Consider the following 27,234-nt stretch of genomic DNA (forward strand, 5'->3'; position numbering starts at 1 on the left):
ATCTCCCACCCAAAACAGTGGGAACAAGACAGCAGCTGCAGCAGCTCTCCTGCAGCCCAACTTTATAGCCCAGGAAGTTACACAAAGGGGGGTTACAGATAACAAAACTCTGAGGAGCATAACACTAATGGTAGTTTACATTTTTGCTGGCCCTGACATCAGAATTTATGAAGGTCATTAGAGCCTCAGAGAGGGTTGTTATCTGGCCAGGGAAGGCCAAGATCGATGAGGCGTCACTAAAGTTTCAGAGAGGGCTGCTATCTGTCAGAGAGCCAGGCATGGGTGAGTTCAAGGCACGTGCAGGCATTTCAAGCAGGTTCAGAATTTGCAGTAATTTATAGTAAAACCGAAATTAGCTTTTCATGGCTTTATGGAGATGGCTCCCAATTTTAAGAGAAAATCAGGCTAGGTCTATCAAATTATATCATTGCACTCTGGGAAGTCACTAAGGAATTAGATTTTATGTGATCTCACCATAAAAAGATAAGACAAACACACAAGTAGATTTAGCTGAACCTCAAGGGAAATAATAAGGGATTAATTAACGATAAAGCAGTTGGTTCTTCAAGGACACATAAATTCCTTACAAGGTATTCTCCTAAACACAGCAACAAACCACATGGGCAAAAACAGAGAACTGAAAGGAAGATCACAGATCCAAAATTACATCTGTAGACTACAAAACACCTCCATCAATAATTGACAGATCAAGAAAGCAAAAATGTAGCCAAGGCATGAAGGTACAAGTCTGTAATCCCAGCAACTTGGGAGACTGAGACAGGAGGATCACAGGTTTGAGAAAAGCCTTAGTATCTTAATGAGGTCCTCAGCAATTTAGGGAGACCTTGTCTCAAAAAAATTAAAAGGGCTGGGGATGTAGCTCAGTGGTAAAGCAGCTCTGGATTCAATCCCTGGCACCAAAAATAAATAAATAAATAAATAAAATAAAAATCAAAAGTTTAGTAATGACACAGTTGAAATCAACAGCATCATCCATCAAGTGGAGACATTTGAGATTGCAGCAGACTTCATTCAACAACCACAGAGTACACATCTTCTCAAGATCCTGAGGAATATCCACCAATAGAGACCATGTTTTGTACTACAGAACACACCTTTTACCAACCATATAGGTTATGTCCTCGAATCACAATGGATTTCAAGTAGAACTTGATGACAGAAACACACATGGAAAACTTGGGGGCCAGGTGACGTGGCACACGCCTGTAATGTCAGAGGCTTGGAAGATTGAGACAGGAAAAATCACAAGATCAAGGCCAGCCTCAGCAACTTACTGAGGCCCTAAGCAACTCAGTGAGACCCTGTGTCTAAATAAAATTTTAAAAAGGCTTGGGATGTGACGCAGTGGTTAAGCACCCCAGGATTCAACCATCCCTGGAACCAAAACAAAACAAAATAAAACCTGAGAGGAATTAGAGATGAAATCTCTCTCTCTCACACACACACCCACACGTGTGTGTGTGTGTGTGTGTGTGTGTGTGTGTGAGACTGGGATCTGACCCAGGACCAAGCTCATGTTGGGCTAGTGTTCTGCCGCTGAGCCATGTCCCATCCTCAAATCACTAATGTGTCCTTTTAACTAACATGTGTCCATAGGAAGTCTCAACAAAATTTAAGTATTTTTAATCTAAAATGAAAATTAACAAGCTTTGTAAATATAGAAAACCCCAAAGAATTAGAGGGGGGAAAAAAAAGGGAAAGAAAATAAGAGTATTTCCTGGAATTAAAAAGGGCTTACAGCAAGTTTGTATGATAATAGATTATTATAGAAAACTCACCATTTGGCTATAGATCAACTAGTAACAACTGGATTGGAAAATAAAATCGCAATGCCATCATACTGGGGGAGGAGGCAGAGAAGGCCACCTACAAGTAATTCAATGCCAAAGTTAATGAGCAGGAAGCAAAATACAATCCTACGTGATGCATCCACATAAGCATTCTAAGCATTGGCAGAGCACACACACCCATGAAAGGTCAAATGATAAATTCATGTATTAACACAATTTCCAACTAAATTTGAACTTATCCAGTCTACAAATCAACAGTTTTTATCCCATTCTGCAAAAAATAACTGATGATGCATTAGTATTTGGGGACAAAATAAAAATAACATTATTAACAACGTCAAAAATAAATAAATAGATAAGTCTGAAACAACCCAAGGCCCACAGAAGAGCAGAGGAATAACTGAGTGAACTGGCTGAATGGCCACCTTACCAACCCTGTGTGCAAACCGAGAAGGCAAAGCTACCCGCCCCCCACATGCATGAAGTAATAGTATGTTAGTGGCAAGATTAACTCATTCATAAACAAAAGAGGCAAACCAAGCAAAACTCTGCCTAATGATAAGAGATGGTAAAGCTATAAGGAATGATCAGAAAATCCATCCTTGGGGCTGGGGATGTGGCTCAAGAGGTAGCGCGCTCGCCTAGCATGCCTGAGGCACTGGGTTCAATTCTCAGCACCACATAAAATAAATAAATAAATAAAATGAAGATATTGTGTCCAACTGGTGGAGATCAGGGAGACATATCAGGAGCGATCATGGCCTATTTATTCCCTTGCATGCTGATTCAATGGGCCTTTAAGATCTTATTTGAACTTAATATAAACACATAATTTATTTCAAGACTTCTTGCTTCTTCAGACCTCATCATTCCACCCATTCAGGTCCCAACCCGGAGAATCACCACCTTCCATTCGAATGATGAAATAAAATTCTGAAATGCTTAAGTCAACTGGTATTTTTCAGAAACAACACTCCATACAGGAATCAAAAGGGAAGCCACTCAAGGAAGCAGTGTGCCCTGGCCCCACTCTTGCTGTGCTCTGGCAGCCCTGCGGCGCCCTCCCGCTGGAAGTTCAGTCCTGTGGTGTCTTTTGCTGACAGTTCTTCTGACACCAAGTGCGGTGTCTGCAGATCACCAAACAATTCTGCAACACCAACTGGGTGTCCCACAAATTAATTCTGACACCATTATCTCCACCGCAGATGACAGGACAAAGTATGCGTTTGCGGTGGGCTGTGTTTGTGGTGCGCATGCGTGTGAATAAACTGGTACCCTGCATCACCTCATTAGCATAAATCGAGATACTGTCTGGAAGTTTCTTTTTTTTTAGTATTTATTCTTTAGATTTCCGCGGACACAACATCTTTGTTTGTATGTGGTGCTGAGGATCGAACCGGGCCATCCACATGGCAGGCGAGCGTGCTATCGCTTGAGCCACATCCCCAGCCCCTGGAAGTTTCTTATGATAAACAACCAAAGACACAAATTGCTCAAAAAATTTCAAGGGTTTTACAATCTCTGTGCCTGACACGTTGGACAAAGATTAAATTTTATTATACTACACATCCCCACACAGTGTCACACACCCAGTGTCTTTTTCTCAGACTTCTTCTCACAGACCTTCTCAAATGGCATATTAAACTCTGACCAGACCGAGTCTGTGTGTGCAGAAGCAAAAGGCTGAAGAGGTTGCTCCTACACAAGCAATATAATTCTGGTAAATAAAGGTTTTTGACGTGGACCCCAACAATTTCTACTTTGGACAAGCAGCCTAGTTCACACCAACAGCCTTCCCATTACACTGAGAGGACGCCCCCCACCCTTAACCACAGACAAGGGCAGACAGACACTTGCCAAATTCCCACTTTTTGCCTTAAAAATGATTGAACTGATCAGCAGAAACAAAACACTTATTAAGTAAACTTCCATTATCTTTCTCTCCTTCCTCCAGGTGTGTGATCCTTGACCCACCCTCAGGAAGCCTCATCCAGTACACCAACCTTCCTCTATTATCACCCTTAAAAAAGACCCAGGCACGGTGATGCAGGCCTGTAATCCCAGCAGCTCAAGAGGCTGAGACAGGAGGATCGCAAGTTCAAAGCCAGCCTCAGCAAAAGCGAGGTGCTAAGCAACTCAGTGAGACCCTGACTCTAAATAAAATACAAAACAGGGCTGGGGATGTGGCTCAGTAGTCGAGTGCCCCTGAGTTCAATTCTGGGCACCCCCAAACAAAACAAAACAAAAACAAAAACAGGCAGACCTAAGGGTGATGCTCTCTGGCCTAGGAGCTGCCGTTGCCACCCTCCGTCCTCCCCTACTGCCCACCTAATTTCTGTTCTTTTTGCTCCTCCCTAGAAAGAAAATCCTCTTTCTGCCTAACCCTTGATGTGCTTCCAGACCTTAGAGTGGGATCTCACCAATGCAATACTCCTTTCAAATACAGTCACACCCTTCCTTAATAAGCATTTCGGTTTTTAAAACAATGTCAAGGAACAGTCTGAGAGCCCCTCCTGGTGTGCACGCCTGTAATCCCAGCAGCTCGGGAGGCTGAGGCAGGAGGATCCAGAGTCCAAAGCCAGCCTCAGCAACTCAGCAAGACCCTGTCTCTAAATAAAACATTAGAAAAGGCTGGGGATGTGGCCCAGTGGGTTCAATCCGAGGGGAGAGGAGGGGAGGGGAGGGGGGAAGGGCGTCTGAGTGCAGTGATAGCGACATCTCCCCTTCCTTCCACTCCAAGGCCGACCCGAGCACCCGACCCGCTTCCGCCGCCCTGCAATGTGCGGGATACCGAGAGGCCGGGTTTACTGCCCCCTGAGAAGTGTTCGCTTCAGGGGCCAGTTTCGCGCAATTGAGACGGTGCTGCCCTGGAACCTGGAAGAGGCCCAGGAAAACCCGGCCCCACTTGGGGGCTGGGGAGCGACCCCCCACACCCCGCTCCTCTCGCGCAGACCCCCGTGGCCCTCCCGCCGTCGCCGCACGGCGCGGGGCACTCGGGGCCGTGGGGACACGCCGCCTCGCAGGGCCGGGTCAGGACGTCCCCGCCGCTGGCCCACAGCCCGAGGGCCCGAGAGGCCAGGCCGGGCGGCGCCTGCCGCAGACTCTGCGGCAGATCCGATCGCGAGCCGCAGGGAGCCGGTCCCGCCGCCCTGGTCGTGCGCGCCCGGCAGCACACACTCACCATCTCTCCGCCTCCGGTGCGTCCCGGTGTCCTCCGTGGGCTACTGCAGTCGGTGGAGACCACGGAGCGATCAGGGCCGAGCTGCGGCGCGGACCAAATATGGCAGCTTCAGAAAGCGAGATCCAGGGGGTCTGGAGCGTCCACCTCCCAAGACCAGCGCTCTTCATTGGACAGTCTGTGCAGCCTGGAACTGCATCCTGACTGACTAGGGAGGGAGGCCGGGCTGCACCCCGAGGCCTGAGTGACAGGGGAGGCGATCCCCTCCTTGGCTGGGTGCAGCCTAAATGACAGATTCCAGCTCAGCTCTTCCTAACCTAGGCAGCCCCGGGCTTGGAAATGGCCTGGACAGGAAATAATTATCAATTATATATATATATTCTGCTTAAATAAGTAGAACTTGCTCCTGGCTTTCAAGAGTGGGCATCTGTACTCAGTGGGCTTTTCTTGAGTCTTCCTTCTGGAAATGGGGCCACAGATCTGCTCAAGAAATTCTGGACTCAGTGTCCCAGAGAAACAAACAACCTATGATCTCAGAGAAGCAGGGGTGCCCAGGGCAGTCCTGACCCCCTGGAAGTGGATGGAGAGCCTGATGTCGTTTCTTGGAATGAGGCAAATGGCCAAGGCCTTCTTCCACCATTTCTCAGCCTATCCATTTTCAGCTGAGAAAATAAAAACACATCAAAAGGAGAATACAGGTAATCAATGCATGGAGAAAATGGAGCTATAAGCTATATGGCAGCAATATTCTACAAAGAATCAAGAAGAAAGAAAAGCAACTCTGTGTACAAACAGCCTGCTTAAACGTGGTCACCAGGAAAACCCCCATTCACAAGACTGAACTTATTCCCCAGCTGGAGGGCCAGGCTGAGTGCTGAAAGTAGCCCTGAAAGGAAAGTGACCACAACACTCAGAGCAACCAAGAGATCTTTATTGCAGCAGTGGAAAAGAGGAGAAAAGGGAGAGAGAGAGAAAGAGAGAGAGAGGGGCCTGGCAGGAGGGAGTTTTTATAGCCAAATCTAATGGGGTCTCTGGATCTGGCCCTTGTTGGCACTAGGGGAGTTAAACGTTTGCCTTGGCCTTGAGCCGGAGTTGAGTGTTCAGCCTTGATGCAAACATGTGATAAAGGACCAGACAGAGGGGGGTTTGAGTGCGAGGGCTGTCCTGCAGCTAACATTTGTTCAGCTTGCCCTGCAGATATCATAGTTCAGCCTGTCCTGCACCCAACAAGCCCTATGTTGGGTCACTCCCTGGTACTGAGGAAAGGACACCTAAGAAGTAAATTCTAGGAGCCCACCATGCTTTGCTGTCCCCAAGGCTCAGTGTGGAAGCTCTTTGTCCTTCAACACCTTAACATTCACCAGAGGGACCCTTTGACCTGTAGTTAGTTACTTTGTGCTTTTACTTAAATATGCCATCAAATGCATAAACCCTTTCCCCGGGAGACTAACTAAATGAGTTTTTTTTTTTTTTTTTTTTTTTTTTTTTTTAATTTTCAAAAGCTTCTGTATTCGATTTTTATCGCTACTGAACACATTACCACAAATAGTGGGTTTAAAACAATACATCTATTAGGTAACAGTTCTGCAGTTTAGAAGTCTAAAATTGCTTTGGGTTAGCTAGACAGCCAGCTAGCTGTGTTCCTTTTTGGAGGATCTAGGAGAGAATCTGTTTCCTTGTCTTCCTCCTCTTCTACAGGTGGCCTGCTCCATTCCAACTTAAGAGTCCATAGTGGCTTGATTCTTTCTCATGTTACCTCACTCTCCTGCTGACTCTTATTAACCGCCTTCTTCTACTTCAAGGGTCCTTATAATAGTAGGCCTGCCTGGATAATCCAACATAATCTTCCCAACTCAAGGTCAGATAGCTAGCAAATTAAATTACATCTGCTGCCTTACTTCTTCTTTATCAAGTAAAGATTCTAGAGATTGGAATGTAGACATCTTGGGAGGGTGGGGGGTCATTATTCCCAGTGACTCTGGAGGCTGGGGCAGGAGGATTGCAAGTTCGAGGTCAGCCTCAGCAACTCAGTGAGGACTTAAGCAACTTACTGAGAACCTGACTCAAAAGAGAAAAAATTAGTCTTTCTCTAAGTGTGACCATCAGAGATTTTCCTCATGTATATTTTCCTCATTCCTCACACACATCACCTCTGGGTGTGCCAAAACAAACATAACTCCCACAAAACATCTGTATGACAACCAGAGTCACAACCCCAAAAAGGACAGAAGCATCCAAGCCCATCTTCACATGGGTCTCCTCCTTCCCAGTGCTCTGCAGCTTCTCACCGTCAGCATTCCTACAGGGGTTTTCTCATGGATAGCTTCAAAGCCCGGAACTTTTTTGATTTACGTAATATTCAAGAGTTAAAAATCTTTTCTGACATACAATGATTACCTAAGATATTGAGTACCTTGTTCAAAATATTTTTCTGTAACCTTAGTCAATCATGATTAAGCTTTTAGGTTTTTACCTCAATCACTAGGTGCTAGGGGACACAACTAGACTACATCACTCCAGACCTGTTATTCACCTCTAACTTAAAAGCATACCTATAATTATTTCATTAACCTTTAACTTTAAAGCATACTTATTATTGGTAAGCTTTCTTACTTCTAGATTAAAATCCCAGTAAAACACACTTGAAGTAGTGAAAGTCTATTATTTAAAAGCCTACTACTCTGAAGTGCCTCTAAACTCCATGTTAATTTTATATTATTCTATTTTTAATTTCCAAGGTAATTTCCTGTTTTCATATGACTTATTCAATTGCTTTCTTAAAGAACTTCCTTGATCCTTGGTCAAAGCACACCAATTCTTATGTCTTTGTAATCTTTAACTAAAGGGCAGGCTTTACACTTCAACCCATTTGTCATTTATATTAACTATGTGTTTTCCATTTTCATCATAAGTTTCTGCATAAGGCAAAGGAGGGTCTATTGGTTGGGGTAATGTATTTTTATTCGCCTCTTGTCCTCGAGGGGTACCATAAGCTACACGGTGGTCCTTGTACTGTGGGCACAGCAATTGTTTTTCTGTAGCTGGGCTGTTGTACAGGTTATGGCTTTCAAATGGGGTTGGGGGGGATAGTGTAAATTGTTAACCATGGGATAAATATTTCTGTTGTTTAAGCTTGAGGAATAACACCATTGTTTGTATCCTGAGAGATACTGAAATGCACCTCATGGCATGTCTCAATTGCATCCTTTGTCTCTTTCTGGGACTTTTCCTGCAATCTCAGGAATACATACGTACTGTACTTTTATTTTTGATTGATGTATGCCCTGTTATCCATATCATGAGGATCATAAACAAAACACTTAACATTCCTAATAGTTTCTGTTTCTAGATGGTGTGGCCCTGCCGCAGCATCCCCCATGCTGTGACTGTTAGGTGCAGGACAGGCTGAACTATGTTGTCTGCAGGGCAGGCTGAACAAATGTTAGCTGCAGGAAAGCCCACACACTCAAACCCCCTTCTGTCTGGTCCTTTATCACCTGTTTGCATCAAGGTTGAACACTCACCCCCCCCCCCAAGGCCGAACACTTAACCCGACTTGTGCCAACAAGGCAGCTTGTAGACCTAAAGCCCCCATTAGATTGGGGCTATAAAAACTCCCTCCTGCAGAGCCCCTCTCTCTCTTGCTCTCTTGCTCTGTCTCTCTCTCTTCCTCTGTCTCTCTTGCTCTTGCTCTTTCTCCCCCCCTCTTTCTCTTTCTTTCTTTTCTCCTTTGTTGTACTGCTGCAATAAAGATCTCTTGTTTGCTTGTGTTGTGGTCACTTTCCTTTCAGTGACCCTGTCAGACAGCAGGTGCAGGAACACCTTCACCATTTTAGCACCACATATAAGTAAAGGTTTACTGACAACTAAAAAAATATTTTTAAATGTGCAGCTCCCCTATCTCAAAATGAAAACATAAAAAACAGCTGGGGATGAAGCTCAGTGGTAAAACACCCTTGGGTTCAATTCCCAGTACAAAACAAAAAAATGTGTGGCTCTTTGTGTATCAATTATGCCTAAATGAATAGTAAAAAACAAAACCAAACCCTTCAGTCCTTCTTTTGCTTAGTTACCTGGTTTCTGCTGGGAGCCATTAGCCAAGTAGGTATGACAATTTCCTTGCCAGCGTACCCCCATGTTTCTTTAGTGGAAGGACTCGTGGAAATAGGACATTTTGCAGGGACATTGCATGTAAGGTGACCTTACTCAAGACCCAGGGCGGATCTGTGTTTAGGGTGTTCCCGGTTTAGTATAATAGGAGATTAGGGTGTTCCTGTTTAGAATAGGGCGTATCCTGCTGCCTGAGTTCCTCTTGAGTTCTTAGGGTCAGACAGTATATTTTGGGAGACAGAAGCCCAGTGGAGGTGTGGATTTGGGCAGAGAACGTGGATTTCCCCAGAACGTGTTTGTAGACTGCCGGTGTGAGTTCAGGAGTAAAGAATTGCTGTTTGAATCTACAAGCTGTGTGGTGGCTTGTGATTTTGTGCCCAGCCAGAGACTGCGGCAGGCTTCCAGGTTCTTCTTGATGCTCCAGCACAGAATACAGGTTTTTATATCTAAGTTCTTTTTTGGGGGGATACTGAAGATTGAACTCAGGGGCACTTGACCACTGAGCCACATCCCAGCCCTATTTTGTATTTTATTTAGAGACAGGTCTCACTGAGTTGAGAAACACCTTGAAAAACCAGCCTCTACCTCAGAGCACAGCCTGTCCAAGGAAGGGACATCACCTTTGTCCCTTGGAAAGACCCACAGAGCACTCCTAGGCACATTTCCACCCTGCTAAATTGTTTATCTACAAATAACAGGAGAGATCTGCTGCCAGGTGTCCCTGATTCAGTCAGGCTAGGTGGGGATCCATAGCAACCCCCTAGCAGCCACCAATCAGCATGAGACAGGGAAATACCTGGGATGCCAGATGACCCTCCCAGTAGTTTATGGTGTTGGGAAACCATGTAGTTCAGCACAAACGCCCCTCATGGCTTAAACCAATCAGTTCAAACAAATCCCCCTCTTGTATTAAACAATCACCCCTACCCAACTTGTTCCGGCCAGTGAATGTGCTAATCATGTTTTAGAGTTGTTTTATGATTTTTCCGCGGTCTGTGATGATTTGCTAAGTGATGCTATGATGCATGTGAAGTCCCTGACTTCCCCAAAGCCTGTATAAAACTGTTGCAAACCCTGGGCTCCGGCCTCTCAGGGTCACCAGTTGCTGTGTGTGCGTGGAGGACCGAGCTAGCTCGAAATAAAACACCTCTTTGCTGCTTACATCCATCTTGGTCTCTGGTGGGCTTTTGGGGGTCCTGAATTTGAGCATAACAGTTACTCCCCTTTTTCTTGGGGGTTGTTATTTTTCATATCTTCAGGCTGAGGAGGTCGGCTGTGGGCCTCCAGCCAATCAGGGAGTGGAGGCTGGCCTCTGGGAGGCGTCCCACCAGGAGTGGGGCGTGGGGAGCGCGCGCCTGGCGCCGCCCAGTGCTCCTTTCCGGGTCTATGGCGCTCTAAGCTCCCTCTATCGAGGTCCGGAGGGGTTCCGTCGCCGTGTCGCTGGGTCTGTCTCAGCGAGCTCACCTGGAGCTCCCAGAAGCCGGAAAATGGTGAGTTCCGAGGCCGGGGATCCCCAGAGGTGGGTGGGAGCCAACGGGTGGGAAAGGGACCCAGCCTCCCGCGGCAGCTCGGGAGTCCCGCGGAGTCTGCTGCGGAAGCCGCTCGCTGGTCAGGCAGCCGGGACCCAGCGTCCAGTCCCGTCGGTCCTCTGACCGCGGGATCCGCTCCGGGCAGTTGGGGGCGCGCATCCCCGCGCGGTCCGGGACTGCGCCGAGAGGGAGGCGCGAGCGCAGGCTCCCTGCTCGTGGGTGCGGTTCGTGCCCTGCAGAACCCAGTCCTGTCCCGCCTTCCTCCGCGGACCGACCGGATTGCCTGGAATTTTCTCGGTGTTTGGGAAGCGGGTTTCGAATCCGTGAAGAATTCTCCCCCAAAACTAGGAAAACGGACCTCAGTGAGGGGTTGCTGTGCGTGGGGAGGTGGGAGTAGTGGCCCACGAGAAGGAACGACCCGATTTTAAGACGGAGTTGTACGGGCGGCTGGGTTCTTTGCCTTTGCAAATTCAAAGAATGAGATCCTGGGACTGGGGGTGGGGGTGGGGTAGTAAGATTTATTTAAAGCCGGGAAAGGCGCCCTTGGGTAAAGGGGCCCGCGGAGGGTACCGGTGTCTGTTTGCCTGGGGGGGTTTTCTAGGTTTCTGTACTGGCTCTGCAATGGTGATTCATAGGGAGGGGGGGTGTTTGTGCTAATCTGGGGTGCTGGCGTGAGCCAGTCAAGCTCTTTGAGTTTTGGATTTAATAAGCCAATCAGAAGTGCATAATTTCAGTCCCTTTTTCACATAATTAAGAGGACAGGTCACACCCCTTGTTCTGTTGGAGGGAGGAAGCACATTCAGTATGAGTCTGTCTGTGGGCGGTAGGTCTGCCTGTGGGCAGCAGTTGCCAGGGGTAAGGGCAGGGTGAAAGGAAAGTGACCACAACACTCGGAGCAACCAAGAGATCTTTATTGCAGCAGTGCAACAAAGGAGAAAAGAGAGAGAGAGATAGAGAAGAAAGAGAGAGCAAGAGCAAGAGAGCAAGAGAGAGAGGGGCCCTGCAGGAGGGAGTTTTTATGGCCCAATTCTAATGGGGCCTCTGGGTCTGCAAGCTCCCTTGTTGGCACAAGGGGGGTTAAGTGTTCAGCCTTGGGGGGGGGGCGGGTTGAGTGTTCAGCCTTGAAGCAAACAGGTGATAAAGGACCAGACAGAGGGAGGGTTTGAGTGTGTGGGCTATCCTGCAGCTAACATTTGTTCAGCCTGCCCTGCAGTTAACATAGTTCAGCCTGTTCTGCACCTAACATTCCTCCCTTTTGGTTTTTCTAGGTGACATGGGGGCAGCGCAAAATCCTCTGGCTATTTCCTGCTTAATGGTGGGACCTAGGAGGGAAATTGGAGGAATGTTGGGGGGACAGGTCTGGGAATACCAAGGCAGCTAGAAATAACATCCAGTGGCTATAGACAGTTATTTTGGCAGGGATAAAGTCCATAAAAGTTCCTTGAAGCCATAAGTCATTGATGACATCAAACCAGTCCTGGATGAAGGAGATTCTTGGTATCAGCCACTGGTCCTGTATCAGGGACTCTAGGAAGTATTGGAGGTGGCTTGGCTGAATCCAGTAATGTTAAGGGTAACAGCCGGCTTGTAGCCAGTGGAAGGGCAATTGCCTTGACCCATAAATTGAGAGTGGGTGGTGTCATCCTGGTGCCAAGTCACTTGGATGTTAAAGCACCATCTGTGGTTGGGATAGAAAGTTGAGAGAGCTTAATGATTAGTAAAAGAAGAAGAGAGTTGGCAAAAAAAATTGAGTTTGGTAGGTATGGTGGAAGTCCAGGACTGGACATTTGGAACAAGTGCTTTTTTAAGGTGGACAACATGGTACCAGGGGGAGTGGTCCAAAAGCTTGGTCACCATTGGGGTAGTAAAACTCTGACTCTATGGGGTCCTGTCCATCGTTCTTGAAGTAAGACTGAGTCACCCCGTAGAAGAGGGTCCAATTCGGTTGGTGGTTGTGCTGGGATTCAAGCAATGAATGGAACAGGAAGGCACCAGTCTGAATGTTCCCTTAGGAGTTTGCATAGAAGTGTGAGATTAGGCAGGTAGGACACAAGGGGAGGAGGAGTGATTGGAAAGCTTTGGTTGATTAAGAAAGGGCACCCAGAGAGTAGCTCAAAGGGGCTAAGTCCCGAGGGAGCTCTTGGGGCTACCTGAATTCAGGTGAGGGCCAGTGGCAGGAGATTGGGCCAGAAGAGCCTGAGTTCAATAGCATGTTTAGTGAGATGATCCTGGAGAATGCCGTTAGGCCTCTCAACCTTACCCAAGGATTGGTAGGAGATGTGGAGCCTCCAAGTGATGTGAGGCCTTTGGGGACTATTGAACAACCTGAGAAGTGAAGGCTGGACTGTTGTCTGACTGGATGGAGGTGGGAAGTTCGAACCTGGGAATGATCTGCTGGATGAGGATGGAGGTGACAGTGTCAGCAATCTCCCTGGATGTAGGGGAGGCTTCTATCCAACGTGTAAAAGTATCAACCAATGTAAGAAGGTAGCGAAGCTTTTTGTGCCTAGGCACGTGAGTGAAGTTGATCTACCAGTCTTTGCCTGGCTGGTGGCTCCTCATCTGATGTGGGGGGAGTTTAGGTTTGATGCTTCCTTGTGGGGATACTGTAGAGCAGACAGAATAAGCAGAGTGGACCTGCTGGAGAGTAGTTCTCACTCCTAGGAAGTGAAAGAGGGGTTGTGAAAACTGGAAAAAGGGGTCAGAGAGGGTTTTAGATGGGCACAGAGTCTCTGGAGCCAGAGGAGTTGGTCATGAGTCGTAGGTCTGTGTCTTGGGCATCAGGGCTGGTAGTGATTGACTGACTGGTGAATTTGTGTATCTGATCTTGAAGGAACTTCTGTAGGCAATTTAATAGTCATGGTCCTATTAGGAGAAACATAAAGAGGACTAATAGGGGTCCTGTGAGGGGGAGGAGCCAAGGCCATACTTCACTGAACATTCCCCATGGAGCCTGTTGGCCTAGTTGCTGTCTCCTCTTTTCTAGCTGTTTTTGTCCTTCATTACTCCCAGGAATGACTGTTTTTGGCAGGTGTTTAAGATCAAGCTGGTCAAAATTGACTTTGTTTCTATCATTAAGAGTCAGCCGTGGGGGAACATTTGCGCTAGAATGGGTTCAGGTCTTGCTTGACCATGTGGCTTCCCTTGGAAGCATCAGGGATGTCTCCTGTCTCCAATGACCCTCCTATTCACAGCAAATGCAGTGATTGGCTTTTCATTCTCCAGTGATCTCATTAATCTCCCTGATCAGGAGGTTATGTGGCCCAGAGTTGCAAATCTCTTTAGAGAAGTTCCCTGTTCCCTGGATTTCAGACTGACTCAGAGGGCCAGAGCCAAATATTGGTTTTCTTGGCCATTTTAACTTAACTTGTTAAGTCTTGATCTTAAACATCCAGCAAAGTCAGTTTCACTTTAAATTAAGAGTACTGGGCTTTAGCTGAAGTCTGGCCTACTTTGGAGTCATTCTGACATGTAATAAGATGGGAGGCAGACCCTTATCTCTGGTAAGGCGGGGCTCTTTATAAATCTCAGGTAAAGTGTTCTAGTATTGAATTGATCTTTGTTTTTTAAATATCATTTTATAAAGTTTACATATATTGTTGCTTGATGTCACATGAATACTCGCTAACACAATATGATATTACATTTAAATTGTACCCCAGTGTATAGAACTTTATATTAATCTTATTGATGACATGTCCAGTTATAGAACATTAAATAATATAAATAAATCTCCAATATGTTATTTTTATAAGCCTAAAATTACCGTGCAATCTTTTGGAGAACATCAGCTTGATATAATTTTTTTTTAAAGCTTCTATCTTAATGACTTATATACCTGGAAAATACGAACACATTTAATATACAAAGAAGAGTAATAGTACCACAATTCCTATTGATGTTTTTATATTAATCAAGTTTAGCTCTTAAAGAAATAACATATTACAATATTGTAAAATAACAGTTGTTGTTTAACCATAGTTGTATAATGCTTAATTCCTTCAAGATTACTTGCTCAAAAAACTTACATATATGACTAACTTACATAGATCTTCTTTATCACTTACTTAAACCCTCTTATTTACTTAATCACATAGACTCTCTTATCCAGAAACACAATTTCCTTCTATTAAATCCATACCTAGAACCTTCTAATTTCTCTTTCCCATCTGTTAACTCCTTTTTTATTCACATTTTGAAACAATCCTTGTAAATTTCTGGATTTAGGCAAATTATTCCATTTTAATAAGAGATATTTTGTCATTTGCAGTACACAATTAATCACATCTGTTGACCATTTCATGAAAACATAAACAATGTTTAAGTGTATAGAATTATACTGTTGAAGGGGTAGACAAGGTAAGGCACCTAAGATAGCACCAAAGATAGGGAAACAGTCTTATTTTGTTGCAGCCAGATTCGGAGGGCATAGCTTCTGTTGTAATCAATTAATCCCCTGAACCCCAAGTTTAGGTAGTTTCAGAATTTTGCACCCTGCATGTGAGGGGAGGGGCTTAGAAGTTCACAGTCTGCGGAAGAAGTTCACAAAAAAGCAGTTTTTTTTTTTTTTTTTCCCTCTGTTCTGGGCAAGTTAACCCTTCAAGGACACCTGGGAGGGGGAGAGCTTTTTCTTCCCTTTCTCTCCTCTTCCCCCACCCCCCCACCCCCTCCAGCTGTTATCATGGAGCCCAGGTGGTAACTTCCTTATCTTAAAAATGTAGCCATCTGTGTGAAGCCCCCCCCCCCCAAGGCCAGAGGCCTTGTTTACATATTTTGTGAAAAACTAGTAAGGGGGTGTCTAGCTTTTGGAGTGCTGATTTTTCCCAGCCAGTGGCCAAGTAAAACAGGGCAACATGAAAAGAGGAAGTTTATCTACATTCATCTTTTTTGTAGGGACTCTTTTGCCGACAGTCCTAAAATCAGCCATGGTGAAGATTCTGGAGAAGGTCAGTTAAGACTTTTCTGGGGGCCGGGTAGGGAGGGGGAAGACGGGAAGGCGGGGCTGAGAGCAGCTCGGTGGATCTGACAATGAAGAAGGAGATGTGAAAGAATAATGGGAAAGGGGTTTGGGATTTTCCTAGCAAGGAAAACTTGAGCAGTAGAACAGGTGGAGCAGAGGGGAAGACGGGAGTGAATATCCCAAAAAGCCTGTAAGGGACAATTGTTAGTAACCTGTTTTTAGTGATGACAAAGCAACTTTAAAGGCCATTTCCACCAGATCTTGGATAGGGGTCCAAGGGCTCTCCTCAGCTTGTTTGAGCTTTGGGTTAGCTGGTAAGAGGACCTGGAGGGACCTGGTGTGGTGCTGACAGAAGAAGAGAGGAGTGAGTGGGTGGAGGGATTCCTTCAGTACCTGCTACCTCAGCAAGGGCGCAACCGTGTTTGATCTAGTAATTGGAGGGGAGAGAGCAGGTTGTTCAGGTGGTGGTGACGGTGGAGGGGCTGGGGCAGAAGGCTGAGGGTGAGGACCTATTCGAGCCAGGTGATAGAGTGGAGGTTCCTCAGCAGGGTCAAAAGAAGTGGATGAGTCCGGAGGAGGAGGAGATTGGGGACCAGTGGTTGTGGATGTTGGTTTGCAAGCTAGAATTTGCAGAGGTCTGCAAGAGGTGCAGAGAGCACAAGCAAGAAGAAAGCTTTGATATAGCAGCTTTTTACCCATTTTTTCAAATGCCCACAGTAATTGTAGAGATCCCTTAGAATGGAGGGAGCCAGGGACCCAAAAGGGGGGCCATCTGCTTTGGTTGTCTAAGGGATAAGTGGGCCAGGCCTGCGTGCTATATTTGATCAATTTTTGGGTTTGATGTCTGGTGTCAAGGAGAGGGTTTTGAGGTTATCCAAGAGGCATTGTAGGGCAGAGTCGACCTGCAGAGGGGACACATTACCCATGTTGCAAAGGTAGTATAAGGAGGAGGGAAGAGAACACAAAGTAGTATAGGGGAGAGGGAAGGAGACGCAAAGATAGTATAAGAGAGAAGGAGGAAACTGATTTATTGGCAAAAGGGGTGTCCCCACTGGAGCCAAAAATCAGGAGTGCCTTAGTGGCAGGTTCAAGCTGCAGAGATTGGTCATCAAATATACCTACGATTTAGAAGTTGATGTTTTATATATGTGTGTACATCATGGAATGGGTAAAGAGAACTAATTACTAGATTCATTACTTTACATACCTCTGTGTGTGTGTGTGGTGTGTGTGAGAGTGTATGTGATAATAACACTTAAAATTGAACCCCATGGGCTGGGGTTGTGGCTCAGCGGTAGAGCGCTTGTCTAGCATGTGGGAGGCCCTGGATTTGATCCACAGCACCACATAAAAATAAATAAAGATATTATGTCCAACTTAAAAAAAAATTGAACCCCAGAGTTACTTTGCAGAGCAGAATACATTGTTATTAACAGTGGTCACCATGTTGGTTGGACAAGGATCTCTTGAGTTCATGCCTCCTATACATCTGAAATTTGGAATCCTTTTATTGACAGCTCCTCTCCCTTCTCTCCTTTTCCCGTATCTTTATTTGCAGAATAGTTTTTCTTATAGATAAAAGAACTTTGGGTCTTTTTAAAAAAATCAATCTCCCTCCCTCCTTCCCTCCCTCCTTCCCTCCCTTCCTTCCTTTCTTTCTTTCCACCAGGGATTGAAATCAGGGAAATCAACCACTGAACCACACCCCCAGCCCTATTTTGTATTTTATTTAGAAACAGGGTCTCACTGAGTAGTGCCTCGCTTTTGTGGAGGCTGGCTTTGAACTCATGATCTTCCTATCTTAGCCTCCCAGCCACTGGGATTACAGGTGTGTGCCACCACCTGTACTTTACTCTGTCTTTGAATAGGTGTATTTACATAATTCCCATTTAAATTGAATCATTGACATAATCAAATTGTCATATTGACAACTTTAATATTTTTGTTGTCCTTTTTTAAAAGCTTTTCTTTCTCTGTCTTCTCATTTTTAGAGACAGGGTCTCACTGAGTTGCTTATCGCCTTGCCATTGCTGAGGCTGGCTTTGAACCTACGATCCTCCTGTCTCAGCCTCCCGAACCGCTGGGATTATAGGTGTGTGCCACCATACCCAGCTCTGCCCTCTCATTTTAATTGAGCTTTTTATATGACTCCATTTTTTAAAGAAATATTTTTAGTTGTAGATGGACATAATGCCTTTATTTTATTTATTTTAATGTAGTGCTGAGGTTCAAAACCAGTGCCTCGCATGTGCTAGGTAAGCGCTCTACCACTAGCTATAATCGCAGCCCCTATATGATCCATTTTCTTTGTTCTATTAGCGATTTATTATCTGTCATCTAAAATTTTTAAGGAGTTTCCCTAGAATTTGAAATATGCCTTTACAATTAATCTAAATCCACTTTCAAATAACACTCCACTGTTTCATGACACATGAGTATGGTCCCAATTCCTCCTTCCTGTCCCATATAATCAATTACTGCCATTCACCTGATATCCCAGTACCTATAACCACCCAGTACACTGTCAATATTATCATTCTGCACAAGTATCCATCTATTAGATCAGATAAGAATAAGGAAAGTAGATATTTTGTGGTACCCCATTTTTCTTTTTTCTAACATTCTTTTCTTTAGGTGATCCCAGTTCATAACTTGTACCATTTTCCTTTTCAGTGAAGAATTTTAAACAATTCCTGAAAGACAGAATTAATTTCATTCTTATTTTTCTCTTTCTCAGCTGCATAATTTCCACTGACTTGTTTTCGTCTTGGCCGATTTATTGTTGTGCTTACATAAATCTGCTTTTGGACACCGCTGCGGTCTGTGTATGATTTTGAGTGTGTCCCAAGGGTTCGTTTGTTGGGAACCTGGGCCCCAGTGAGGAGACACTAGGGGAGATTCAAGCTGCATGTTATGCATATACTCACTGACCAGAGGCCTATTCTTCCTATTTGGGTGAGACTGTACTGCATGGTTCAGTCTTAGTCGAGTTGGGGGAGAATGCATGCACAGACACAGAGGAAGAGCCTGGTTAAGAAGTCAGAGAATGGGTGAGTGGAGTCTCATGCAGCCTGTAACCGTCTTATGAACTGAGCACAGATCACCACTCTGAGCCTCATCCTTCCTTTTGGAAACATGTGGGATGTTTCAGGACCCACTGACCTTTGAGGATGTGGCTGTGAACTTCACCCAGGAGGAGTGGGCTTTGCTGAAGTCTTCCCAGAAGAAACTCTACAGAGATGTGATGCAAGAAACCCTCAAGAACTGGTCCTTTGTAGGTAAAAATTTTTTTAATTTGAAGATGAGTTTCTTGATCATGGATGCTGTCCAGTGATTAAAAATATGGTAAGAGTAGGTGAACTCTAGATAGGGCAAAGGGAAGGGAGGGAGCCGGCGGGGTAGGAAAGGTGGTGGAATGAGGTGGACGTCATTACCCTAAGTACATGTATGAAGACATGAATGCTGTGACTCTACTTTGTGTACAACCAGAGATATGAAAAATTGTGGTCTATATGTATGATATGAATTGTAGTGCATTCTGCTGTCACATATAACAAATTAAAAAAAGATGAGGCTGGGGTTGTGGCTCAGTGGTAGAGCATTTGTCTAGCACGGGTGATACAATGGGTTTGATCCTCAGCACCACATATAAATAAATAATTAAAGACATTGTGTCCACCTATGACTGAAAAAAAATTGAAAATAAAATAAAATATGGTAAGATTACATTGTGGTGAATCAGTCAAGCATGGCTGGGGTGTACCATGAGCACAATATAACAATCAATTTACAATCTTGCTTGTCTGGATCTATGTTTTAGGGAAAAAATGGGAACATCAGAACATGGAAGATCAGTACAAAAATCCAAAGAGAAATGTAAGGTAATATATACTTGATAGCAGGTTCTCTGAAGAGGATCTTAGATTGTCAGAAAATCTTAAAAACAAATGAAGGAGGGGCTTGGGATGTGACTCAAGTAGTAGCGTGCTCGCCTGGCATGCGTGAGGCACTGAGTTCCATCCTCAGCACCATATAAAAATAAAATAAAGACATAATGTCCATTTAAAACTAAAAAATAAATATTAAAAAAAATAAGTGAAGGAAAAAATTAAGAGCCTAATTTCAAGTTTACTTAGAAATTTTCCTCTAAAAATATATATTCACATGTAATATATATTCTTACGGTTTGCAAACTAAGTCACTTTGGGACAGTATTAGAATGCTTCATACAAATATTGCTGTTTTGATAGTAGTTCTGATCTAGCTGTGTTACAGAGCATTGAGTTCACGTTTGAAAAATTTGAGCTGGATATAAAGCCTATACTTTCCTTTTAAATTTTACAGTATACATTGAATATGTTAATAGATATAAAACTGTGTATAAGCAAACCCTTAATGATGTGATTCTCATATTTTATAGAAGTCAAGTGGCAGAGAGACTCCATGAGCATAAAGAAGGAAAAACCTTCAGCCAGATTCCAGATCATATTGTGGCCAAGAAAACTCCTAGACCCAAACCAAGTGGAAGCCATGTGGCGGGAGGAGTGGCCATTGGTCATTCATCATTTAAGAGGTGTAGACGCAGACCGTTTGAGTATCAGGAATACAGAGACAAACCCTATGAATGCCAAGTGTGTGATAAGGCCTTTAGGCTGCCCAGTTACCTTCGAAAACATGAAAGGATACACACTAGAGAGAAACCCTACCAACATGAGCAGTGTGGGAGAAAGTTCACTCGTCCCCATCACGCTGAAAGACACACAGGTGGCAAAGGGTTTCCTTACCCCAGTTTCCTTCGAAATCATAAAGCAAGTCACATGAGAGAGGAAACATACGAACGCAAGCAATGTGGGAAAAACTCACTGAATTCCAGTTCCCTTCACATACATAAAAGGATTCGCAGTGGAGCGAAGCCCTATAAATGTAAGCTATGTGATAAGACCTTCCGGCATCCCAGTCACCTTCGAATACATGAACGAACTCACACTGGAGAGAAACCCTACGCATGTAAGAAGTGTGGCAGAATGTTCACTTATTCCCACTCAGTTCGAAGGCACATGGCAACTCACAGTGGAGAGTGGAATTACAAATGCAAGGTGTGCGATCAAGGTTTTTTTTATCCTAGTTCTCTTCGAATCCATGAACTCACTCACAATGGAGAGCAACCTTATGAATGTAAAGAGTGTGGTAAAACCTTTAAATACGCTGCTTCCTTTCGAAACCATGAAACCACTCACACAGGGAAGAAGCCTTATAAATGTAAGCAGTGTGGGAAAGGCTTCAGTTGTCTTACTTACTTTCGAAGTCACATGAGAAAACACGGCGGCGAGCAGAAGAAGCCTTATGACTGTCAGGAATGTGGGAAAACATTTGTCTGTTTCGACAGCTTTCGAAAACACATGCTCTTACACAGAACAGCGGAGATGGATGGACTTAACAAATGTAAGCAATGTGGGCTAGCCTTCAGGCGTGCCAGCTCCTTGTATAAACATGAAAGGACTCACAGTGGAGAATAGCCTTATGAGTGTGACATGCTTATGTATTCAGTCATTTCGGTTAGAAGTACATGAAAAAAAATCAATATGGTACTACCCAAGCATTAAAGACTTTTACTGGGACAAATTCTGTATATAGAATGTGGGACATTTTTTTCACACAACCCTACTGGCCCATGTGAGAAGACCAGAGAAAGAAAGCCTACAATATTATCAGCATGGGAAAGCTTCTCATTCTCCAAGTTGAACTTGAAGTGATGGACGAACACATTTAAATAATTTAAACAAATGTGGAAAAATCTTCCATTGGCCTGCAACTTACAACATGTAAAAAATGCACACCTCATCTAAACCCTGTAAATGTGAGAAATATTTGAAAATTTTTTCAGTGTTAATAAACACTGTCTTGTGAAAACTCCCCATGTGAAATAATTCTATTGGGCTGGGGATGTGGCTCAAGCGGTAGCGTGCTCGCCTGGAATGCATGTGGCCCGGGTTCGATCCTCAGCACCACATACAAACAAAGATGTTGTGCCCGCCGAAAAAACTAAAAAAAAAATAATAATAATAAATATTAAAAAAAATGAAATAATTCTATAAGTCTAAGAAATATGAAATGCCTGATGCAAATTATTATACATGTAATGCTCCCCAGAAACCACAGTTGGAAAGAAACTTAACAGGGGCTTGGGTTGTGGCTCAGTGGTAGGGTGATCACGTAGCACGTGCGAGGCCCTGGGTTCAATCCTCAGCACCATATTAAAATAAAGGTATTGTATCCAACTACAATAAAAATAAATAAATATTTTTTAAAAAGAAATTCATATTTTTTTAAAGAAACTCAACAAAAATTACTTTGTCTTTCTCAGTGGCTAATTTTTTTTTTTTTTTTAATATTTTTAGTTGTCAATGGACCTTTATTTTACTTATTTACATGTGGTGCTAAGAATCGAACCCAGTTCCTCGTGCATGCTAGGCCAGCACTCTACCACTAGGCTACTGTTGTAGGGACAAAGGAGGCAAGGCACTGAAGATAGCAGGAAACAGTTTTACTTGGCTGCAGCCAGGTTCAGAGGGCACAGCTTTTGCTGTAATCAATTAATCCCCTGAACCCCGAGTTCAGGGAGTTTCAGAGTTTTATACCCAGCGTGTAAGGGGAGGGGCTCAGAAGTTCACAGTCTGCAGAAGTTCACAGAAAAGCAGCTTTTTCTTTCACTGTTCTGGGCAAGTTAACCCTTCAAGGACAACACCTGAGAAGGCAGAGCTTCTTCTCCCCAAATGGAGCCCATTTGTAACTTATCTTAAAAATGTAGACATCTCTGTGAAGCCCAGCTCAAGGCCAGAGGCCTTGTTTGCACATTTCTACAAAGTACTATGCTGGATACAAGTTTGTGAAAAACTAGTAAGGGGGTGTCCAGCACCTGGAGTGCTGGTATCTTCCCTGCCAGTGGCCAAGTAAAACAGAGCAACAGGAAAATAGGAAGTTTATCTCCATTGGACTCTTTTCAGAGACTCTTTTGCTGACAGTCCTAAAATCAGCCATGGTGAAGAACGCTTTTCTGTGGAGAAAGGGGGTGACACTTCACTACAACCCCAGCCCTCAGTGACTGATTCTTGAAGTGGATCTTTGTGTTATGGAATGTGTTAACAGAATGGCAAAACTTGCCAGGGTGGCTCTTTCTACCTGTTTTATGTGCATGTCAGTACTTGGTCTTGTCACTCATACTGAGTCATGCTTGTGTTGTGGGATGGGATACAATAATGGCTTAAAAAATTAAACATTTTTTTTAAATAAAAAATTAAAATTAGGGCTGGGGTTGTGGCTCAGCAGTAAAGCGCTCGCCTAGCATGTGCGAGGCCCCGGGTTTGATCCTCAGCACCGCATAAAAATAAATAAATAAAGGCATTGTGTCCAACTACAACTTAAAAAAAAAATCAAAATTAAACTTACGCATTTTTCAGACTCATGATAGTAAACATATTCCTGGTTCTTCTTAGCCATTTTTAAGATTCCACTGGATTCTGACACTACCTGACTCCACAGGTTTAAGGGCTGAGTCTCCCAAGACAACCCTTATGTCAGATGCAAGTGAAAAATTGGGGATTCAAAAGTACCCACATTTCTCCCAAGATTGGCTATGGCGTCAAGTTCCCACACTCTCCCCGTTCCTTCACGATTGCTAATTTGCTAAAAGGACTCACAGGGTTCAGGAAAGTTCTTAGTATTACTAGTTTATGATAAAGGATACAACCCAGGAAGAGCCAAATAGAAGAGATGTAGGGCAAGCTATGGGGTTTAACAGAAGCTCTTGGGTTACAGTCTCTGGACTAATCCATGACCCGTAACATCTGATGTGTGACTTCAATGAGCAGGTGATATGACAGGTTACAGAGAAGAGCAGTGAAGAACATGTCCTTGGTACTCATCCAAAATATCACCACTTATCTCCTTAGACCATTTCAAAAAGATAATTCAAATCAGAGGATGTGTCTGAGGGGTAGTCAACCTGGGGCCAGTTTGTCACAAAGTCCCTGGTGACAACCTTCAGCTTGGAATGCTAGGGACTGCAGAAGCAGTGGAAAAAAGAGTTCACATTTGATCATTTATGTGAACTGGTATAGAAAGTGACTAATTTGCTGAAATCTTTGCATTCTCCATGCAATGATTATTTGCAAATTTTTAAAGCCACATGAAATATCCTCAGGTTTCTCTATTCATTTTACAAGTAAACAGAGAGGCACAGCAGGTAATTTTTTGTTGTTGTTTTCAATTGAAATATTTGGATTCTGTAGAGAATCAGATGTGACTGCATTACTATTACTGTCCTTGATGGAGTTTGCCTGCAAACAGGATATTCTGTTGAGACATAGAAAGGCAACAGCGGACATGCTTGAAAACGAGCCTTCTACTGTCCTTGGGAGGGCCTGCTCGCAAACGAGGGGCTCCTTCAAGGTTTAGGTAAAGTTACAGCGGACATGCTTGAAAACGAGATGTTTGCTGTCCTTGGGAGGGCCTGCTCGCAAACGAGAGGCTTCTTCAAGGTTTAGATAGGTAACAACAGACATGCTTGAAAACGAGGTGTCTGCTGTCCTTGGGAGAGCTTGCCTGCAAACGGGATGTTCTGCCAAGTGGGCTTGGAGGGCGCTGAGAAAAATTTTTTATCTGTTCTAACAAAGAGCAGAGTTCAGCGTACTCCAGGTCGAGAGTAGATTAGCCATGAGAAGCGGGTCACTTCTGATTAGAAAGTAAAACTTCTGTATGCTATGTTTAATTAGTTGAAAGACCTGATTTATTGATGTTGGAAGGCTGCCTTCTTTGTTCACAATACTATAAAAAGATTGCTTGTACACAATAAAGGACTTTTTTTTTCTGCTGCTGCTTCGCTTGCTATGCTTCTTCTTTCTTTTCCCATGCTGACCTGCAAGTGAATTACTGCAACAGGATTCAGCATCTCTGTCTCACTTAATGCAGCATATTTATCTCATTTAACTCATGGATGTTAGTGTGAAGCAGTTGAATAAACAGTGGGGCAGGGAAACAAAGGGAGGAGGGCCCCTCCCCACCCAGGCCCCCCCCCCTCCAAGCTGAGGACTGTCTTGAGCCTGCTAAGGGAGGGGAATGAAGTTCCCCTTAGTGCTTCCTGGGCAGCTGCCCTCCACAGGTGGCTGATAAGCTGCTCAGAACACCTGCAGAAGGAGTGTTGCCTGTGAGAAGCTGCAGAGCGAAGCTGCAGAGCCTCATGCAGACGTAATTGGGGGCTTCTAGTCTTTTTGGAGTGGTTACTGGTTGTCCCCACTTTCCTGAACAATGATTTTGTTTTGGCATGCCTAGAGATGCTGATTATATGATGAAAGTCTTCTGGAGAAAGGGTTCACACATTTCACAATTTATTTGGGCAAGAACCTTAAAGTAAATCCATGTGGTAGTGTCCCTCTGGTGAATAGTAAGGCGCTGAGAGAGAGTTTCCACACTGAGGAAGGACTCCAGGGAATGGCGAACTTCCAGAGTTAAATCCTTAGGTGTCCCTTCTGATAGGGAGAACTTGGTGTGGACAATGCCGTTTTTGAAACATGTCCTCCATCTTGGAACAATAGTCATCTCACAGGTACTCTGACCCACAACCACTGTCAGCCTGACCTTTTAGGTGGAATTGTTATTGGGTACTAAAATGTTGAGAAATACCTTGTTTGATATGCAAACAGTGACATCACAAATAATGATGTGTCACAAGAACCCTTTCCTGACAACTCCCTAGCAACGGCTATGAGTCAGAAGGTAGGCTTCAGTCTCATTGGGACCCCCCACACACACAGTTTTTGATACTGGTGGTTGCTGGTGAGTGCTGCTCCCTCACATGTTGAAGTGTAAGATTAGAGAAGGAAATATGTAAAGCAGGGTTTATTTAGAAAGGGGTAAGTAACGTGGACCTTTCCCAGGAGGGAGAAGGGGGCCATAGCTGGTATCTGGTATTCCAACAAGTGAGGGGCGTTTTGCCTTTTTATAGTCCTAGGCTTCCTCTGTTCTCTCTTCCCCTTATTTTTCTCCTTCCAGTATACCCCAGGAGATGCTCAGCGGGATGGCTGAAAGGTGAAAGGACCGGGGAAGGGCCGAGGGCTGGATGGAGCAGCCCAGAACACTTTAATTAACAACTTTATAACCACCTGTAGGGAGAGGCAATTCCTGAAACAGGTTACCTTAGCAACAGGTTGGAGCAGGGGCAGGTTATCTTGATAGGGTGGAGGAAGAACTCTGAAGGCATTTCGATCCCTTAAGGGCAAGTCTCCAACTTCCCAGACTCAAATTGTCCTCCTTGATCTGACCTGACTCGACTTACCTATCTATACCTGCTGCCTGTCTAATTCTGGCTTCAGTTTTGTCCTAAATAAACCTGTTACTGTTGAGCCCCCCTCTCATGTCAGAACCCGCTGACAATCTGTAGTTCCTGTTAGAGCAAAGATGCTGAAAGACACACACGCAGACACACACACCCAGTAGAAATGAGCACCTCTTTATTTTTTCCCTTCTTCTTTTATACAGCTGAAAGACCCTAGCCCAGCAACCTCAGGCCTAGTTACAAAATCACCAGGGCATGTCAGAAACCTGCGCAGGATGTGTTTTTCAGATAATCAGTTAAGTGTAACTGATTAAGAAAGACCGGATGGTTGGGAAAGAACCGGGTAATTCTCTTGGGACAGGGAATCTGAGAGTCTTTCACAGCAAAAAAGAAACTCATCCTCTCGGCAGCTTAATCTTTTCAAGCATGGAGAAACATTCTCAGAATAACTTTGTTCATGGTCACAGTGCTCGTACTTCGTATTATCTGACTTGTAGTTAGTTATTTTCTGGCAAGCACATACACACACACATATATAACATTATAGATTTTAAACTTGGCAGAACATTCTTTTCTCTTATCTTCTTAAGATAGCAACAAGGACACAGTTTAAAGAGTTCATAATTCTCACAGAACCCCTTTGTTTTGCTAAGCACAGCAAAACTTAACACTTTGTGTGCGTGAGCCCACATCCTCGCTCCCTCTTTGCTTCCTCTGGTTCTTCCCCTACACTTTCCTCTTCACCAGGGAGCCATCCAGCAGGAAGCCTGGACTGCCCCAGGCACCTCTCCTTTCCTGCATTCCTGCTGTGTCTCTAGGGGACACTTGAGTCTGGAATTCCTGATTGTGATTGTAAGATCAGGCCAGGCCGGCAGCGACCAAAGGAGGCAGATTTGAAAAGTCCCCCGAAGGAGGTTTTACTGAGATAATCACTCCCAGGCGACAGAGTGGACAGGAGAAGGGTCTGAGGAGAAACTGCGTGGAAGCTCCACCGGACTGGACTTTTATGGGGTTTACAGCAGGAAGGGAAGGGCTTGGGACAGGAAAAGGTGTTTTTGGAGTTCCTTGTCCTGTTGGAGTTGTTGGTGGGGGGGAGCTTGGCGGAACTCCAGGATTGGCCGGGGAGTCCTGAGGATTGACAGGCCTTAGTCAGGAGATCCCGCTGATTGATAGGCCTTTCCGTTGGCGCCTGATTGATGTTTCTTTTCCACTCGGGCTGCCAGCGACCTAACAGTGATCTGAAAGGAAACTGGACTCAGGACTGATCTATACACATGCAGAGCTATTCCTCAATAAAAGGGCATTTTTCTCCGACA

At 44.6% G+C, this 27,234-nt stretch overlaps 1 protein-coding gene and 1 pseudogene across 2 annotated transcripts in view; one reads left to right on the forward strand and one right to left on the reverse strand.

Moving 5' to 3' along the window:
* LOC143392808 (uncharacterized) overlaps window positions 1-5,099 on the reverse strand; it is a 44,048-nt pseudogene extending 38,949 nt beyond the window's left edge. Inside the window, exon 1 of the transcript XR_013090413.2 lies at window positions 4,993-5,099. The product of XR_013090413.2 is annotated as an uncharacterized LOC143392808 (transcript). The remainder of the gene's footprint in view (window positions 1-4,992) is intronic.
* Window positions 5,100-10,486: 5,387 nt separating this feature from the next.
* LOC143392803 (uncharacterized) lies at window positions 10,487-21,445 on the forward strand. Its single transcript, XM_076846901.2, has 4 exons — window positions 10,487-10,589; window positions 18,740-18,866; window positions 19,409-19,469; window positions 20,009-21,445. The coding sequence occupies exons 1-4, from the start codon at window positions 10,587-10,589 to the stop codon at window positions 21,102-21,104; spliced, it is 1,287 nt and encodes a 428-aa protein (XP_076703016.2). The 5' UTR covers window positions 10,487-10,586; the 3' UTR covers window positions 21,105-21,445.
* The last annotated feature ends 5,789 nt before the right edge of the window (window positions 21,446-27,234 follow it).

The sequence above is a fragment of the Callospermophilus lateralis genome, chromosome 1 (assembly GCF_048772815.1).
Source record: "Callospermophilus lateralis isolate mCalLat2 chromosome 1, mCalLat2.hap1, whole genome shotgun sequence".
Taxonomy (NCBI): Eukaryota; Metazoa; Chordata; class Mammalia; order Rodentia; family Sciuridae; genus Callospermophilus; species Callospermophilus lateralis.

Excerpts from the sequence above, each read along its gene's own strand:
- LOC143392803 (XM_076846901.2), top strand. Across the intron at positions 18,867-19,408 it reads CAAGAACTGGTCCTTTGTAG|GGAAAAAATGGGAACATCAG; the intron begins GTAAAAATTTTT and ends TCTATGTTTTAG. Across the intron at positions 19,470-20,008 it reads AATCCAAAGAGAAATGTAAG|AAGTCAAGTGGCAGAGAGAC; the intron begins GTAATATATACT and ends CATATTTTATAG.